At 45.4% G+C, this 20,136-nt stretch overlaps 1 protein-coding gene across 1 annotated transcript; it reads right to left on the bottom strand.

Moving 5' to 3' along the window:
* Positions 1-3,201: 3,201 nt before the first annotated feature.
* Positions 3,202-4,341, bottom strand: LOC145803219 (uncharacterized). The gene is made up of 2 exons (XM_082896523.1): positions 3,497-4,341; positions 3,202-3,413 (listed from the first exon to the last, which is right to left on the bottom strand). Exons 1-2 carry the CDS (start codon positions 3,899-3,901, stop codon positions 3,267-3,269), a joined length of 552 nt encoding a protein of 183 aa, XP_082752649.1. The 5' UTR covers positions 3,902-4,341; the 3' UTR covers positions 3,202-3,266.
* Between the last annotated feature and the right edge of the window lie 15,795 nt (positions 4,342-20,136).

Raw genomic sequence — 20,136 nt, 5'->3', positions numbered from 1 at the left:
AATGGCTGCTCAATTCGTTATCTGCGGGGGAAATTTGTACAAAAGGGGTCATCTGGGAATGCATAAGCTCTATGTAGAAGCTGAAGAGTCAAAACGCCTGATGGAAGCCATCCATGGGGGGGAGTGCGGTGCACACATGAATGGAGTAATGCTGGCCAGAAAGATCCTCAGACAGGGCTACTACTGGTCAACCATGGAGGAGGATTGTATTAGCTTTGTTCGGCGATGCCACAAATGTCAAATTCATGCAAATCGCATGAACATCCCGCCGTCAAAACTGTACAACATGACTTCACCGTGGCCTTTTTCAGTCTGGGGAATTGATGTGATCGGAGCTGTTACCCCGAAGGGGTCCAACGGGCATGCGTTTATCCTAGTAGCGATAGATTATTTCACAAAGTGGGTCGAGGCCCAATCATACGCAGTGTTGAAGGCGTCGCATGTCGCAAAGTTCATCAGGAACAACATCATCTGTCGCTACGGGGTGCCAAACGAAATAATTTCAGACAATGGTTCCCACTTCAAGAAAGAAGTGATAGACTTGTTGGAAAAATACAATGTGGCTTTTCATAAGTCATCTACATACAGGCCACAGACCAACGGAGCAGTTGAGGCCGCCAACAAGAATATCAAGCATATACTACAGAAGATGGTGGAAACCTATCGAGATTGGCCAGACAAGCTGCCATTTGCTCTGTGGGGCTACAGGACTTCAATCAGAACTTCTACTGGAGCAACTCCATATTCATTAGTCTATGGAATGGAGGCTGTTCTACCCATTGAGATTGAGGTCCCATCATTACGAGTATTGGCTGAATGCCAGATAGCCGAAGCAGATTGGCAGCAAAGCAGATTCGAAGAACTCATGCTCTTTGATGAAAGAAGACTGAAAGCACTGTACCACATCCAAGGTTATCAACGCAGAATTGCCCGGGCTTTCAACAAGAAGGTTAAGTCCAGGAATCTGAAAGAAGGAGATTTGGTGCTCAAGGACAACCGAGCTCCCATCCACGACCCAAGGGGGAAGTTCAAACCTAATTGGACTGGTCCTTACATCATCAAAGCTATCTGGTCAGGTGGAGCTGTGGTTCTGATGGATCTAGATGGCTTGGAGTTCTCACAACCGATCAATATGGACAAGTTGAAGAAATACTATCCTTGAGAGGCTCGCTAGGCCGAAAACCCGAAAGGGCGACCTAGGCAAGATTCAGAGCACAAAAAAAAAATTAATTAATTAGAAAATATAAAAACTGAGCTCGCAAGGTTGAAAACCCGCAAAGGGCGGCCTTGGCAAAAGTTAGAGCGCAAAAGGAGAGTGAAAATACTCGAGCGAACCTAAGCCTGAACTACGTAAGACTTGATTCCCATCTTTGGGATACGTAGGCAGCTTCGTCTTGAAGTTCAGTCATAAACTTTTCCCCGATCAACTTTGTCCATTTCGATCATCTCAGTCATCTTTATCTATCAGCATTTACCGTGATCTCCGGTACAGTGCTTTTCAAACTAGGGGCAACTTTCCGTTGCTTTGGAGTGCCACATTGTTCTTCAGACTAGGGGCAACTTTCCAGTTGCAGGGATCTGAGGTTGTGCATCTCAGTGACAGATTTTCGGCATGTCCAGTTCTGATCCACATCGAAAATAGTTTTGAAAAGTTTTAATAAAAGTTGACTTTGTTCAAATCAATCTTTTTACGACTTAGACCATTTTTGGACCAAAAGTGGAAAATTTTCAGTACCATAACTTTCAATTTCATTGATTTCAAAATAGAGTTCTCTTGCTCTTGCATTACAATCGAGGTTGCTTATTTTAGTACAGTCATAAAGAAAACTTGAAAATACTAAATAAGCAATAAATTTGGGGCGTAGTTGAATCAAGTATCTCTGTGTCCCCTTCCAGAGCTGGACGGAGCATCTGATGCCAAGCTGGGCCCAAATTGTACCTCCTCTTTGAGCCAATCCACGCATTCATCGGACAAAGTGCAACTGAAGGTTGAAGCAGGGGGCCAGAAGCTCTCTAGTCCTCCATGCCGTGGCATATCTCTGGCTGGCCAGCCATTCGCTTTTTGCAAAAATGGCCGGCCAGCTCCCCGGGATGGCTAGCAATGCTGCAGTGTGTCTCCTCGGCCCTGTTTTACTCTTCGAAGGAGAACTCCAAGCATTTCCATGCAACGGGAGAGTCGAAGGCCTTCATCCCGGATGCGTTCCGATGCCCAGATCGTCAGAAGTACACTTTGTTGTTGTTGAGTTTTGCTTATCGAGTTGTTGCATTTTTGCTTATCGAGTTGTTTGTCGAGCGGACGTGTTTCGTGTTTTGAGTCATTGCTCTCTGTTTAAGCAATTTTTGTTAAAGTCTTGTTTATTTGCGTTGTTGCATTTTGCTTATCGAGTTGTAAACTTGCTAAAGATTCTGTTATATCTTAGTAAGTTGAGTTGTTTAGTTTGTTGCGTCGGTTCACTACCTGATTTGGTGATTACACAACGTACATTTCCTTTCAAATTCATTTTTGTGCGAAATAAATGATGCGATACGATGCTAAAAGTTCAAAATACAAACACCTTTTCAAAAGCTATTTCATTTCATCATGCTTTACAACAAACAAAAGGTACAGGTTTTACAAAAACAAAACTGCCTAACAATGTGCAAAGTGCTACAAACTACTAGTAAAAGAAAAATAAAGCAGGAAATAGCAACATCAAAATCCTCGGGAACGGGAACGAGAAGCACGCCTGGTCCTCTTTTGTGGAACAACCTCCACACCATCATCAGAGTCGGAGCTGTCGTCTTCAGGATCCTCCTCAGCCTCGCCTCTGTTCCCCGAGCCAAAACCGGAGCCTCCCTCCTCGACAGATGTCTCGAACTGACGGTCGGTAGCCTCCTCCTCCTCCTCATCAGACTCCACCTCCACAACATGAGCCCTGCGTCTGCGGACAGGCCCCCCTCGAGCTCCTCGAAAAGGCCTAGATGGCCCGGCTCCTCGGGAAGGCCGAGATGACCCCTCCCCCTGGTAAGGCCCGGATGGCCCAGCTCCCCGATAAGGCCCAGATGGCCCAGCTCCCCAATGAGGCCCAGGTGGCCTGGTCTGTGGCTGACCGGACCATCAAGGCATCTGAAAACAAAGAGTTCAATTCAAATACATCAGTCCAAATATATACATCAGATGCAGATACAAGCAAAAGCTACGTAAAGTGGGTGCATGTAAATACAGTGTACAAGTGAGGTGTGTGTCAGATGTGCTCTACACAAGTAGTCTATCGATGCAGTAGAAATCAGCATGTCATCAGAAGTATGATAAATGCCAAAAAACTGAAGGGTACCTGAATGCCCGCGACAGACAACTGTGCCTCCCTGCGTAGGACCATGCCCTCGAGTGTGGCCACCAGCCCAACCATCTCCTCCATGTACCCTCGCGATGGCTGCAAAAAATGAGCTCGTAATCATCAGTGAACAAGAGAGTGTCTAAACATCTGAAATGATGAATGACAAAAGTGGAGCATACCGGCGGTGAGTCCGGATCAATGGCGTATCGATCACTGGGCATCGGAGGCTCTAGTGGAATCGGAATCGGAGAGCTAGTCCCATACTGCCACGCCATCAACTCAGTAGGCATATCTGGCCATCCCAGATGAGGATGAATCGACGGGTTCGGAGGAAACGGTCTACTCCCACCTCTAGATGCGCCAGCCCTGCTAGAAGAAGGGATGTCTGTAGCTCGAGCCTGAGCCTGATCCGAGGATGACATACCGGCAGGTCTCATCATCGGAATACGAGCTTCTGTCAATGGAGGCATCAAATATATGTGACGATAGGTGGCGTAGTCCCCCTCCGCAACATATAACAAAGCATCACTGCCCAGCATGGCGCCGACTACCTCTGAGTAAGAGAGCCTGTCAGCGGTCCGCATACTAGCTGGAGGTACCGCGGGAACATCCTGAGAAAGATACCCCCGTACCTGGCACAGAAAACGCTCCCCCAGGAACCAGACTCTGCCGACTGGCCCTTCGAGCAGGACCCTATACCGGGAGATGCCTGATGCTCCGGTATACTGAAGTAGGAGATCATCACCCAGAGGTGCCCAAGGCTGCCAAGTAATCTGCGGATGATAAATGTATAAACCAATCAGAGAACGAGAATATACAGAGCAAGTCAAAGATGAAAATGAAAAGAACTGAAAGTTCTGAAGTACCTCTGAGTGTCGCACAGTGTCGAAGTACTGTCGCAGGCGAACCAGGGTCTCTCGAGGCCTCGCCCGGTGCGGGCCCTCAAATATCAATGAATATGGGGTCACGGGAATCCCCACCACCTCCAGCACTGGGGCTAACGATGGGAAGTATACATAAGCCCATAACTGAGAAAAGCAGTGCAGAATGTAAGTACGAAATGCTGAGAGCAAAATACAGACTGTAAAAGTGCGCTGTGTATGCGATGTACAAGTAATGAGAAGCAGAAATGTAAATCAAGGGGACAGAAAGTACCTCCCAGGCTCTCCAGTAGCCGCCAAGCAAATCGCCCCGCCCGCGGGAGGTCGCGCTCATGTAAAAGTAGAGGGTAGCCAGGCCAGCGCCACCCCAATCATATCTACTGACCTGTGATAGGTCGACTAGAGCGCTCAGCAGATATAGCCCAATGGTGTTCCCTCTGTCGGCGAACAGGGTAGTCCCGAAGAGGAACATCAGGAAGCCACGAGCATACTGCTCTGTCTCCTCAGGAGTCTCGGGCACCATCTCCGCCCGCCGGAAATGGGAGGAGAACCAAGTATACCTGACTCTCCCTGAAACCCTATCAACAGGTGGGCGAGCCCCCAACAAATACATCCAGGCGGCCTCCCACTCGCCCATATCCTCGTCATAGGGGATGGCCCAACCTTCGACATTAAGGCCGGTCAATACAGCAAAGTCAAAAGGGGTCATGGTCATGTCCCCGGTGGCAGAGAAATGAAAGGAATTGGTGGTGTCCCACCATCTCTCTACCAAAGCTGCCATCAAGGTCCTCCTGGCAGGACAGCGTGACAACCCGGCGCAGAAGGGCCCAAACCCTGCCAAGTCTACCAAATCCCTGACGCCCTCCGGGAGCTCAGCATACCAATCCCGCGCCATGGTAGAACCATATCCTCGCACACTGCGGGAACCACCCTACATTCAGAATGAATATATGTGTCAATAATGAAATAAATGGGCTGTATACCAATGATAATGAAATGGGCTGTGTGCCAATAAGATGAAATGGGCTGTGTGCCGATGAAGTAAAATAAGCTACATGCAAATTCTATCTACCTGGGCTGCGTGTTCAGAGAATTTGAATTTTGGGCTGCGTGTTCAACTTTCAGTTAATTTGTGGGCTGCGTGTTCACTATCTACCTGGGCTGCGTGTTCAGAGAATTTGAATTTTGGGCTGCGTGTTCAACTTTCAGTTAATCTGTGGGCTGCGTGTTCACTATCTACCTGGGCTGCGTGTTCAGAGAATTTGAATTGTGGGCTGCGTGTTCACTATCTACCTGGGCTGCGTGTTCAGAGAATTTGAATTTTGGGCTGCGTGTTCAACTTTCAGTTAATTTGTGGGCTGCGTGTTCACTATCTACCTGGGCTGCGTGTTCAGAGAATTTGAATTTTGGGCTGCGTGTTCAACTTTCAGTTAATTTGTGGGCTGCGTGTTCACTATCTACCTGGGCTGCGTGTTCAGAGAATTTGAATTTTGGGCTGCGTGTTCAACTTTCAGTTAATTTGTGGGCTGCGTGTTCACTATCTACCTGGGCTGCGTGTTCAGAGAATTTGAATTTTGGGCTGCGTGTTCAACTTTCAGTTAATTTGTGGGCTGCGTGTTCACTATCTACCTGGGCTGCGTGTTCAGAGAATTTGAATTTTGGGCTGCGTGTTCAACTTTCAGTTAATTTGTGGGCTGCGTGTTCACTATCTACCTGGGCTGCGTGTTCAGAGAATTTGAATTTTGGGCTGCGTGTTCAACTTTCAGTTAATTTGTGGGCTGCGTGTTCACTATCTACCTGGGCTGCGTGTTCAGAGAATTTGAAGTTTGGGCTGCGTGTTCAACTTCCATTTAAAATGTGGGCTGCGTGTTCACCATCTATCTGGGCTGTGTGTTCAGAAAAATTTGAAGTTTGGGCTGCGTGTTCAACTTCCATTTAAAGTGTGGGCTGTGTGTTCACTTTCGAATTCGGGCTGAGTGTTCGACAAATCAGTGTTTGAGCCATGTGTTTTAATGTGGGCTGTGTGTTCGCAATTAATTAATGAACCGAGTGTTCGAAAATTCAAGTGTTGAAACTACATGTTCAAGATGTAAGGAAAGTACTATGTCACAAGCTAAATGTTTAAGCATGGCAAGGGTGCGAAATGTAAAAAACAGAAGATGAGGTAAATACCTCTCGGGCCTCGTGAGAGAGATGCTGCTCCGGCTCTCTGAGAAGCAGATCCGCAGGTGCTCTCTCGTCGAAACTGGTAAAATGACGGAAAACGGCACGAGGGAGGACGTGCACTGCCGGACGGTACCTCTCGGGCATGAAAGGTCGAGTCCTCGGAGGTAGAGTCGTGGGATCGAAATCATCTCCGGCACCTGGGAAACCCCCGCCGTGAGGAGAATTGCCTGCCATTTTCAAGAATCTGCAAAAGGGAGCAAAAATGAGCAAAATGAGCAAAATTGGAAAAAGTCAACAAAAGTCAACTCCCGAGAAAATATTCTAAATATTAAGATGAACTTACCTCAAGTGGTGAAAATGCAAAGAGAAGCTCCGAAGCCGGAATTTAATCGCTCCAAAGTGTTTAAAACTAAGTGTTTTTTCGAAAACAATTTGCGCGAGGTGTTGGAAAACGCGCGTAAAACTCAAAACTGGAGAGAAAAGTGTTGAAAGAGGCACGAAATGAAGTGAGGTTCGGGTGCCATTTATAAGCCTCAAGCCTTGGTTTGAAAGAGCATCAAAAAGGAGGCAAAAAGACCAAAATGCCCCCCGGAAAAGGGCATGGCCGGCCGGCCTCTAATAATAGCTGGCCAGCCATCTGCTTTTTGCAGAAATGGCCGGCCAGCCATTAGCTTTTGTGGAAACCGGTTGGACACCCCCCCTTGGGAAGATAAGTGGCCGGCCATGCTCCCCACATGCTCACCTAGCTCTCTGCAAATTTTGAGGAAGATCGGAGTTCCCGGGACCTGAAAAAGTTCAAGAAAAGTACACTTCCGGTCGCGAAATTGCTCCGTCGGGACTTCGGTTTCAAGTTCTGACATGTGTCTCATCATCATTCATCAAAATCAAAGTGTATCCTTTTTGAATGAGTTGTAACCTTTCAAAGAAGCAGATCGGAGGCCGTGATCGAGTTACCTTCGCCGAAACACGCGTTTCCGTACTCGTTGTTTCACGACGAATGAACACCCTGATTCATACTCGTTTTGTACTTTCATGCACATATCTTGCATTCTCATGGGCATACTCACATTGTCATGTACATTTCTTGTTATTTGTATACCTCTGTGTTGGAGCATGCGTTGTCGCGCATGTTCCACTCTTGCATTGCGATGCATACACTCACCGACGCCGCGTGTATCGAAACTTTCGGAATCGCGTTAAATATTTGTTGTTAGCATATTGTACTTGTTGCAATTTCTCTCTTTTGCAGGCACGATATTGTATGTACGGTTCAATTGAGGCTGGTGCGACCAGACGAATCGCGCAGGTATCGTATCTTCTCCGTGTGAGACGTGGCGGGGATTGAATAATCCTCCGCATTTTTAACTGCATGAAATGTAGTTGTTGCTTTGCATACTTGCTTAAAACTGTTGCATTTATTTGCGAATACTTGCTTCATTACAGCTTGCTGCATTTACACGATCATTGGGTTACCTTCGGTTTCTTGTATATCATTTGCATTTTGCCCCCTGCCTACGGGCATGCCTGCGGGCGCATCTCTGTTTATCCAGTATGTTTGTCTAAGTCTTCGGCCTTGTCAAAAATGGGTCGTCTCTTGGCTTTGACATTCACTCCCGTCACTTGTGACTTCCGAGTTCTGTCAAAGAGGGGCAACTGTAGACACCCCATTTTTGACCGACCTTAAGACTCAGACGTCGCCAATTGAGCGCTTGGTGATATTGCATAATGTGCTCGTTCAGAAGTTTCAGAGTCGCGGCCGTAAGCCCTGCCTCCGGACTTCCGAACCCTTTTCTGTGCCTTGTCTCGGTTTGCGAACCAGACTCGGTTTTCTCTGTTTCTTTTCCTGAAGGGAGGGAGAGGTCCCGTAGACCATCTCTCAATGTCCGTAGGCTACATTTGGTGGCCGTAGGCCATTTTGCCCATTTCGGAGTCCGGTTCCCGGTTTTCGGAGCCGTCAGGCCGTGTGCCTCGGTTCGGGACCGCTTAACCATCTCCTATTGCTCTGATTTTTGGCATACATCTTATTTCATCCATTTTGAGGGGCACTGGGGGCTGAGAAACCCACTTCGAGGTCGAATACAATTTTCGGTGCTTAACAGCCCATTTCCGGGACCCCGAACTGCGTGTTTTGGCTCCGGAACATTCGTTTTGCAACGGTTTTCGCTCACTTTTGGCAGGTACCTCTGTTTTATCCCGAGGAAGGTCACTGAAGGGTGGGAGGCCAGCAATTGTTGCAGCAACCAGTTATCTCTCCTCCCGAGCCTCCCGGCGCCCGTTTTTCGCACTTCCGGGCTAATGTTGAATACCTTAGAGCTAGCGTTGCCAACTTTCAACCACGTATCTGTGATCTACACACCTGAGAGGCCCCTAAAAGTTCATGGCCGGCCATTAAGGTCACCTGACCCTTTTGACCCCTTTCTTCCGGGCTAATGTTGAACCTCTTGGACCTTTTTTCTTGAACTTTGAACCACATATCTGTGATGTACACACCTGAGAGGCCCCTAAAAGTTCATGGCCGGCCAGTAAGTCAACTTGACCCTTTTGACCCCCTCTTTCCGAGCCATTGTTGAACCCCTTGGGCCCACTTTCTTGGAATTTCAATTACATGGTTGTGTTGTACACACATAGGGCTACCTCCCCAATACCCGGCCGGCCAGAAAAGCTGGTTGACCCTTTTGACCCCTAGCCGGCCGGCTAGGGGGTGTGGCCGGCCGGCCACCTCCAGCCAAAGTGAGCGGCCGGCCGTGCTCTCCTCACTGTACCCTTTCCAACTGTGGGGCAATATCCCCCAGATATTTTCTGTATCCGGGGGATATTTTGGGAGAGAGGATTCCTCTCCAACTCACCCCCCTTTTACACCCCTTTCTTGACCTTATAACCAGCTGAGGGTCTTCTTCATGAGGGTTAGAAAAATTCTTCTCCAAGGACAAACCCTAAGCTCCATTGTCTTCTTCTTCAATTCTTCAAAAAACCCTAAGTCTATAATCTTCATTCCTTCTACACCACCAAGCTCCACCACCACCATCTCATTTCCAGCAGCTAGGAGGGATTCTTGAAGGCTAAAGAAGCTGCAAATCAACCCAAGAAGTAACAAAAGCTTGGATCTTCAAGGGTAAGTTACACTTTGATCCTTTTGACCTTTTCCTTTGATCTATTTCTAAGCCTCATTTCTTTTTGGTTTCAAGCTTCGGCCCTAACTGAAAAGGGCCATATTTTGAGCTCATCTTCACTTCTCATTAAGGGCTCAACCCTGTTTGAGCCCTCCATAATACACTTGCTTCATTGACCATCTTGTATGTCATAGATTTGCATGCTATTTTTGACCCATGAGCAATTTATTTTCGAGCATGTTGTAAACTGATATAGGGCTTATTTTGAGCCCCTCTTCAACATTGGAGAAGGGCTCAACATTGTTTGGTGTCTCCATGTATCACTTGTAGTTCAATCCCTTATTTGGCCCCATTTTTGCATAAGTTGATAGCCCTCTTGGCTTCTGTTTTTGGACCTTGGTCCGAACTGAAAGTGGCCTTGTCTTGGCCTATACTTCATGTTTCATTCACACTTTTTTCCTGTTTGGTGATTATTTTATATACTTCATGTTATGGCACCTTTTGGGCCTTGTTTTGCATCCCATTTTTAGCATATTTGTATACTGATTTTGAGGCTGCCATATACTGTAAATGTTCATATTTTTGGTCCATCTTCAGTGTTGTAGAAGGAAATTTTTCAGTTTGAGTTTTTCTTATACCACTTGCTTCATTACCCCTCTTTTGGCCCCTATTCTTGCATGCTATTTTCGCCATACCTATACTTGCTGTTTGGCCTTGTTTATAACTGGAAAAGTGCTTATTTTGGGACTGTCTAGCTTCTGTCTTTGCATTGCATGTCCATGTTGTGCATGTTTAGTATGGCTATAGGCCATTTCGGATACCTAATGTTGCATTTCGGGTCATTTCCTTGCATTTCATGTCATTTCGCTTCATTTCGAGACTGTTTTCCCCCATATTTTGTTGCTGAAATTCCATTAGTATGCTTGCATATCATTTTTTCCATGTTTCATTGCATTTTATCATTGCCTCGGTTTGCGTGCCCGTGTGCACGCATTTCGAGGCACTCCGTTTTTATCCGCTGGCATCCGATGTGAGCGTGGCTGAGGCTCACTCATGTTGGTATAAACCCACTTGTCATTTCCATGCCATTTCATTGCATTTTATCACTGCCTCGATTTGCGTGCCCGTGTGCACGCATTTCGAGGCACCTCATTTTCTGCCATCGGCATCTTATGTGAGTGTGGCTGAGGCTCTCTCATGTTAGTATAAGTCCATTTGTCATTTTCCATGTCATTTGCATTGCGTATGCACCACCTCGGTTTGCGTGCCCGTGTGCACGTACTTCGAGGCATCTCATTTTTATCATTCTGTCATCGCCTCGGTTTGCGTGCCCGTGTGCACGTACTTCGAGGCATCTCATTTTTATCATTCTGTCATCGCCTCGGTTTGCGTGCCCGTGTGCACGTACTTCGAGGCATCTCATTTTTATTGTATCTGTCATCGCCTCGGTTTGCGTGCCCGTGTGCACGTACTTAGAGGCATTTCATTTTTATTGTATCTGTCATCGCCTCGGTTTGCGTGCCCGTGTGCACGTACTTCGAGACATCTCATTTTCATCATTCTGTCATCGCCTCGGTTTGCGTGCCCGTGTGCACGTACTTCGAGGCATCTCATTTTCATCATTCTGTCATCGCCTCGGTTTGCGTGCCCGTGTGCACGTACTTCGAGGCATCTCATTTTTATCATTCTGTCATCGCCTCGGTTTGCGTGCCCGTGTGCACGTACTTCGAGGCATCTCATTTTTATCATTCTGTCATCGCCTCGGTTTGCGTGCCCGTGTGCACGTACTTCGAGGCATCTCATTTTTATTGTATCTATCATCGCCTCGATTTGCGTGCCCGTGTGCACGTACTTCGAGGCATCTCATTTTCATCATTCTGTCATCGCCTCGGTTTGCGTGCCCGTGCGCACGTACTTCGAAGCATCTCATTTTCATTGCATTCCGTCTTTTTCTCGGTTTGCGTGCCCGAGTGCACGTATTTCGAGGCATATCATTCCATAGCATTGTGCATGCTAAGATTGTATATTAGTTGCATTTTCATGCATATCATGCATATTGCATCATGTCCGGAATAGGAGTTAGCCCGGGCACGGGAAACGAGGTACATTTCGTACTCCGAGTGACGGAATGTGTCTCAATTCTCCAGTCACCGACACTCCGGATTATCCATGATGGAGTTAGGTTTTAGCTGTAGTTTCATGTGCATTCATCGTATATTGAGTTGTGCATTTCGACTCCTCGGCCATCATGCCTCGGTATGCGTAATTGGTGGCACGAAGATCGAGACATGCATATATCTGTGCAGATACATTGCTATGCCCCTTTCCTGCTCTCTGTTGCAGCAAAACAAAGAATCAACAACCTTTTGGGACTTGGCACGCATTTCAAGAACAGGTGTAAACAGAGGCTAATTGGGGCATTCCGGTGGATTTCCGCGCAAGACAGTCCGGACATGCATCATCCACCAGAAGCGAAGCAGTCCCTGGCTTGCACGCCAGTTTATTTGCTTTCTAGTTAATTCATTAATTAATTAGAATTCTGTAATATTCTTTTATTCGGGACTGTAATATTTGGACTGTATTATTTATTTGGACCCTCCGAGCGAGGGCACAACTGTAATAAGTGTGGGTGAGTGTGATGTATGTCTTCCAACCCCACGTCTTTCTCCCTTTTATTTATCCGCTTTTGATGGTTAGATTAGGGCATATTTTAATTAGCATACAGTATGACAGCATGTTTGCATCATTCATCTGTATTGCATGCATCGGGCTCGGCGCATCATACTAACTGCATTGTACTTTCAATACCAAGTTGAATACATGTTAGTTGTAGCATTTCATATGCCATCTTAGATTAGCCGAGCCTACTATAGTTGCATTTTGCATGTGTTGCATTAGGCATTTCCGTACACTTAGGATCATGCATGATTTCTAATATAGTTTCTATTTTGGCTTGGAGTACTCGGTGAGTTTTATGCTTTAGCATCCTTGCATGTGTGTGAGTGAATGCCATGATAGCATGCTTACCATGAGGCTATGTGCTTATCTGATATATCTGCCTGAATGCCTGTGGGTGAAGGTTGGGTTATCTGAATTGGAATGAATCATCAAAATGTTTCAAGCCTACCTACGGGTAGCAAACCATTTTCAAAAGCAAACATGAAATGTTTTGTTCCAATTCGGGCGACCCGGTCTATACTTATATGCTGTGAGCATCACATAGTAACCTAGGCTAATAACCGGAATAAGAACTCACAATGTTTTCAAAAATTGATATCATGGTTAGTAGAGGCCGGTCTATGACCGGGCGAGCGGGGGTGCTCACGAAGTGACCTTCCCCAATCGTACCCAAGTTCCCGAGCCGAGGCAACTTTGGTGATGACGGACACGTGGCCTTTTGGCACCGAGTCAGGGTTTCCTAAATTTCCCAAAATAAAATATTTAGGTGGCGACTCTGTATCTGGCAAAGCAGTCCATGTTTGGCACTTCTTTCAAAAATCAGTTTTCCTAAAACGATTTGCCGGATTTGGACTATTTGGTTCAGATTTAGAACCGTGACTACGAAAAGTCGAGTCCGAGCTGTGGCGAGGTCCCCCGCGGCCATGTTACAATTGTACACAATTCTTGAACTTGTATAGACAATCCTCGAGTAGATTCTAAATAGTTCTAGAAATGTTAGAAAGGTTGTGGAAGACTCCAAAAGAATTTCATACACCACATTAATTATACATTCTAAATACAAGGTTGCCTATACAAAGGGGAGGCACTATTTGGCCAAACTAGAGATGGTCATTTTTTCCGCTCTGCTCTGCTCTACCTTGCATCCCAACCCCATCTAGCACGGGTTTATCCTACTCTGATGAGGAAGTAGAACGGAGACAAACTTTACTTCTGTTACCTTTATTATATTTATTAAAATCATGTATATAATACATAATTTAAAAACACCAATGATGATTAATTAAATGACGCCACTAAAAAAAATTTCTGAGCACACCATTGATCGTCATTCTCTTATCTCTCCACATTGGTGAAATATTTTCTCCTGTAAAAAATGAAATGTTTATGAAGACACACCCTCGTTTTTTTATAAAAAATGAAATGTGTGTACGAGAGAGAGAGAGTTTGGGTAATTAACGGCTAGAAAACCCCCCCCCCCCAAAAAAAAAATCTCTTAGATACTCTTTAGTACCCAAGTTAGTTAATTTCGATAACTTGAGTATCAAGGTTTTCCCCAAAAACCCAATAGTTTCCTAGTTCGATCTGGCTTCCAAATCCTTTCCATATACGATGATCTCTCTGTGGGATATCATCACCCCATGTGAGGGGTGATCCTCCATGTGTTGCAAGGTTGGCCATGTTAGGAAGCCAACACACATGAGCTGGCCATGTGAAGCCAACACACAAGATAGCTGGCCATGTGCTGGCTAGCCCCTCCATCCACCTCTTCTGTAGTGTATAAATGGAGGCTGAGGGGAGGGTTTGAGAGTGAGAGCAAAGCAAGCCACCGAGAGTGAGATATGTGAGGCGGAGAGACCGTCTCCCTCGGTGTGAGCGAGGGAGACGGGTGAGTGGGTGAGTGAGGAGAGTGTGAGCTCCTCCTCTATTGTAATCTTTCTGTAGTATCTCCATTGTTATAGTGATAACCGGCTACTCTCCCGTGGACGTAGGCATTGAGGCCGAACCACGTTAAATATTGTGTCTCCTTGAGTGTGGGTGTGTTTTTCTGTATGGAATAATTTCTACAAGGTCTTGGGCGGGATCCCAAATCCCAACAAGTGGTATCAGAGCCTCGTTGGTGGCGTTTCGGAACAAAAACAGCGTCTTGTTTGAAACTGCCCAGAAATCGTATTGCTCGAAATCAGGTTTTGAGCATACCAGGAGCAAGGGCTCGAGAAGAGGAGTCCAACCATGTAAAGAAGACACCCAGAGGAGGAGTCACGCGCTCTCACGCGCCGCCTGAAGAAGGCGCGTGAGGCCCAGTCTCGGAACGTGCCACCACGCGCCGTGAAGGCTGTCGGCGCGTCGGCCCAGTCTCAGTCACGCGCTCCACGCGCGGACGAAGGAAGAAGGTGAGTGGGAGCAGCGCGTGTCCACGACGCGCACGCCATGTGGGCCCACGTCAGCAAGAGTTGCCACGTGGTTGCCACGTCATCAGCCAGGTCACCGCCACGTGGCCTGCCACGTCATCGACACGTGGCCATAGAGCATTGCCACGTCAGCACAGGTGTGCCACGTGTTTGCCACGTCAGCAGTGGTGTTGACCAGTCAACCAGAGGCAGTGAGGGATCCAGTGCTACGCGGCAAGGGTGTAGCCGCAGGAGGAAGGATCCAGTGCTTCGCGGCTAAGGTGCAGCCGCAGATCTGAGGCGTACAAAATGTTTTGGCTAGATCGAAGCCATTTGGAGTCCGTTTTTGGTGATCCAATAGTGGTTTCCGACTATTTGGAGTATTCCGGACACATCCGTGCGGTCAGATTTTGGAGACGGAGTTTCTGTAAAAAGAAGACAGATTAAAGAGACGAACGGCATCAGGTGCAGTGGACAGAATATTTCGTTGGTACACGGAATATTCCTTCAACTTCTGAAAATTGCAATTTGGCCCAGAATTTTCAGAAAAAGTGTGGTGTGGCCCAGCTTTCGGGGATAGTTTTCAGTGAGGTCCCCGAAAATGCAGCGAAGGTTGGTTCTAGCTAAACGGACCGCTCCGGACGCAACCGCGGGGTCAGAATAGTGAAATTCCGAACGGTTTTGAAAGATTGTCAAAACATGGGAGTTTGTCATCTTCAATAGTCGAAGAAAGGTTGCCGGATATTGTGGAACGCTGCGGATTTACTGAATAGGTTAGAATGGGCAGATTCTGACCAGATTGGACAACCAGATACAGATTGAGATAGATTATTGAAGACCAGAAGAGATCAGGCTTGATTAAATGGCAGATCGAGGGAGATCAAGATTGGTCAGGGGAGATCAGAGGATTGCAGAAATGATTATCTCCGGAGTTCGTTGGAGGATCTGGTTCAATCAAAAGAGAAGACCATTCATCGACGGATAGATGATTTGGCAACCAGTACAGGCTCAGGGAAATACTATGGCTGTTGGAGCTACTGTATACGAGTAGGTACTAATGGTATGTGGACATGTAGAACAATAGTTACAGAGGAGCATACTAAGCGCAGAAGTACAATTGCAGACGTGCAACAGTGCAAGGGTACGCTAGAGTGTCGTACAGAGGCGCGATAAGAGTGTGCAGCAGCGGGTTGTTGACAGTTCACAGGAACTTCTAGACAGAGAAATTGAGACAGGTAAAACGCAAGAGTGCGTGCCAAGGAGTGGCAAGTCTTATTTCTCTATGGTGGTTTATTTAGTTCCATGGCAGCAGATGATAGAGTTGATGCAGATCTCTCAAGCAAGCTTGACACAGGGAGACCAGAAGCCATTGGTGCGAGCACTATGCACGGAGTTGCATAGTGGTAACTTGTACAGACCGGTGGAAGTTGTCTTGGCAGAAGGGCTAACTGTCAAACATCAGTACGGACGTACAAGTGAGACAGAACCGAACATCAGGGATTGCAGCACAGACAACGGGCGTATGAGATCGCTGGGAAGTTGTTCTGAAGTGCAGAAAACAAAGGCTGGTTGTTCAGAAATAAGCTCCGAGCAAGGAAAATTGAGGATGTTGATGTGTCAAACTCTGAAGTTTTCTAGTTGCTCCCGTGTTCATCATGCAAGGAGTTGCACGGTAATGCATGACAGTCAAGGGCATCCCAGCAGGGGGTGCAGGACATCCAATCAGGGGGTGTCGGATATCTTGGTTGCGCAAGTTCAAGCATAGCAGGTATAGGCATCCGAGACAGAAGCGTGGAAGAGATCTGTAGGAGATAGGAGCAGAGGCTCTCTCCAAATCAGAGAGTGGTGTGAGTTGAGTTGAGGATGTAGGATTCCCTCCTCCTCTTATATCTCTGGTGTATTATCTCTAGCTTCAGGGAGTGCAAGCATCTCAGTGAGGAGATGCAGACTATGCTGAAGACATCCGAGACAGGAAGCGTGGAAGAGATCTGTAGGAGATAGGAGCAGCGGTTCTCTCCAAATCAGAGAGTGGTGTGAGTTGAGTTGAGGATGTAGGATTCCCTCCTCCTCTTGTATCTCTGGTGTATTATCTCTAGCTTTCAAGGGATGCAGCATCTCAGTGAGGAGATGCAAACTATGTTGAATTTGGGCGTGACAAGATTAGCAGCAATGTGTGTTGTGGATCACCTCACATGGGTTGAGGGGGTGATTTGTGGGATATCATCACCCCATGTGAGGGGTGATCCTCCATGTGTTGCAAGGTTGGCCATGTTAGGAAGCCAACACACATGAGCTGGCCATGTGAAGCCAACACACAAGATAGCTGGCCATGTGCTGGCCAGCCCCTCCATCCATCTCTTCTGTAGTGTATAAATGGAGGCTGAGGGGAGGGTTTGAGAGTGAGAGCAAAGCAAGCCACAGAGAGTGAGATATGTGAGGCGGAGAGACCGTCTCCCTCGGTGTGAGTGGGTGAGTGAGGAGAGTGTGAGCTCCTCCTCTATTGTAATCTTTCTGTAATATCTCCATTGTTATAGTGATAACCGGCTACTCTCCCGTGGACGTTGGCATTGAGGCCGAACCACGTTAAATATTGTGTCTCCTTGAGTGTGGGTGTATTTTTCTGTATGAAATAATTTCTATAAGGTCTTGGGCGGGATCCAAGATCCCAACACTCTCAAACCTATATATACACATACATCTATGTACTACACGTATTATACTGTAATGTCACAAATTTCACTTACTTTCACACAAACCTCTATTTTTGTCTCTGTTCTGTTTATCTGTTTCTACATACTAGAAGAAGAAGAAGAAAGATGGAGAAGAAGAGGATGAGTTGAGTAATGATGATTTAGTGGGCAACCCCAAGTGGTCTATGTTTGATGAGTTGTTAGAGGCTTCATCAATGACATTGTCTCAGTTGCAAAGCGAAGAGAGATTGAAGATCATCCGAAGAATGATAAAAAACCCTCCCACTTTTGATGATGTCGATGCTTACTACCTTGGTCTATACAATGACCCACAAAACCCTAGTTTTCATCATATCTTTAAGACCCCTGTTGTTGCTTCTGCTTCTGCTTCTGGTTCATGCCCGGTTCTTGCTCCTGATGATGATGATGATGATGAGAGAGAAGGCCCCCAATGAACACCCATCTCTTTCATTCTCAGTTTGCGTACCAAAGACCAAAAGATCAATAAGAAGGATTATCCACAGTTCATTCGCGTCCACTGTTGATCATTCATCAAAGGCTAAAGCATTGTTGATCACAGAGACACCCTCCTTGAATCCTGCTACCAACCCATTTGATGTCTCTGTTTCTGTTTCTGTCTCTCACCAAGAAAACAAGATCATGAAATTTATTACCGATAATGAAGAAAACTAAATCTGTTGGTCCAAAATGGCTATCCTCTGATAATGCTTATAAGAATGAGAGTGAGTATGGTGGGACAAAGAAGAGGATCAAGAGGATGATGGTTGTTACTTCAGTTCTACCAGACACGACTACCCCAGAGTTGTCTGTGATATTCAGGACTAGGACTAGAATCGAAGAGGGGTTCTGATGTGGTTTTGCTGATTCAGAAGCCATTGTACAAGACTGATGTGAACAAGGTTCAAGGTCATTTCCCTATTCCGCTTACCCCGATCAAGACTACTGAATTCCTGACAGACGAAGAGAAGGTGCTACTCAACACACGAATTGGAAAGCACATGTCGGAGATTAAGGCACGCCTCATCGAGCCTTGCTGCTAACGAGAGACTATGGTTAGCCTGAAGCAGTGGGAGATGAAGAAGGATTCAGGCCATGCTACGTACCCATATAATTTGGTGAAGAATTGGTTTTCAGTTGTGACCAGTTGTGGTCTCACGATGGGCATGATGGTACAACTTTGGGCTTTCAGAGTAGACTCACAACTAACTGGGACCATAAGATAGTTTATATATTATAAGGTGCAATACATTAAAAAGGTGTTTGCCTTTCTAAGTGTTTCTTTTTTCTCAATTTTTTGAATTATTAAATATACATTAAATGGAACATTACCTTCTTTTCACTCCTCATAGAAATTACTTTGGCAACGCAGTTTGGCTGATCATGTAAATTGACAAAAAAAAAAAAAAACAGAAAAGTGAGTTTGAAGAAAAAAAAATTAAAAAAAAATAGGATTTCAAAAGCAAAATAAAAATGAAAAAAAGAAACCATTACCAAAAGTTTCAGAAAGCCAATGGTAACATATGTTAAAACAATTGATTTAGAAGAACTCTAAAATTGATTACATCCACTTCATGTTTCACTGCGAATTTGTGAATAAGACTTCCCAAAACATTCGCAGCAAGATTAATTAATAATCAGATATACCAATAATGATCAGTAACCAACAGAACTTTTGCAAAACAAACAGAAGTCGATATATGGAAGAGAGAAAATTACCAGGCATGAATGATTGACAAAACGAGCAATCCCTCCCTTGCGGGTGGCATCAATAATATGCTCTTTATCAATCCTAAAGGTATATCTAGCGCTCTTGTACTGAAGTTTTCTTCCAAACTGATACTTGTTTTCTCTTTTATCAGCCACACGGAGCCCCACAATCTCACCAACATACTCAACAACCTAAACACAAAAAGAAAGGTTACAAACTTACGAATTTTCTTTTTGTAACAAAAATAGATTTTTTTAAACTCATGCCATGGAAAAGATCTAACCATTGCGCTGTGAGAAATGAACTGGGATGTATAGAGACCAAGAGCATGTATGCTGACTTGTATACTACCAAATGTTTCCAACCTTTTGACTGCCTATAATGAGCATATGCTTTCTGCAAGTGAAGAAAAAAGCCATATACTTGCATTCTACCCGGCTAATTGGAGCATTCAGCAACCAAACAAAAGTCTAAGCAGTCCTCACTCTTTGCCTACAATTCCTATTTGCATTTACATCTTAGAAAGAAATTAAGTAGGCATCGATTACATAGATATAGATTAAATTCTCCAGTAAAGCACACAATTTCCTCAAAGTTGATTCAATCACTAGACGACACACTCATCATAATCTAAGGGAGCATTGCTATTCAAGTCCAAAAATTAGACCCACTTTTCAAGCTTAATGTTGTGGCAATCAACTAGGATATCTAAGGCAACATTTTCTCATATATTCCCAAATCATCAACCAATCATATCACTTATATATCATTGGGTCTAGAAAGTGGGCTTATATATCATTTTCCAATCTAAGGATATTGTATACCCGGCAATCATACTCAACATCTGAATTTGGCAGATTTAGAAGCCCTTTTGTGCGTGAATTCTCTGCCTATTAACGTGAAGCCATGCATATAATTGCTCTTGTGGAACAACACATCCATCACTGCCGTTAGATTAACTAGGAAGATTATAAGATCTTTGTCTTTGAAAACATTATAAGATGTTATAACACATCCACTATATATATTTGTAAAACATTATAAGATGTTTGTCTTTGAAAGTCTCACTAGTACAAAAATTGGTTAAAAACTGTGACTTTAAACTTTCAATCTCAGTTTTTCTAAAACAAGAACTGTGATGGATGAAGGTGTTATAAGATGTTTGTGTAATTTT

The sequence above is a fragment of the Camellia sinensis genome, chromosome 11, assembly GCF_055761805.1.
Source record: "Camellia sinensis isolate YWXY chromosome 11, ASM5576180v1, whole genome shotgun sequence".
Taxonomy (NCBI): domain Eukaryota; kingdom Viridiplantae; phylum Streptophyta; class Magnoliopsida; order Ericales; family Theaceae; genus Camellia; species Camellia sinensis.
The sequence above is the reverse complement of the archived record's forward strand: the minus strand, read 5'-3'. Positions and strand labels throughout refer to the sequence as shown.

What these genes read in the sequence shown, in the direction of transcription:
- LOC145803219 (XM_082896523.1), bottom strand. Translation starts at nt 3,901, where the DNA reads ATGCGGACCGCTGACAGGCTCTCTTACTCAGAGGTAGTCGGCGCCATG. An exon ending in TTGATCCGGACTCACCGCCG is followed by an intron (nt 3,414 to 3,496) that starts GTATGCTCCACT and finishes CATTTTTTGCAG; the next exon opens with CCATCGCGAGGGTACATGGA.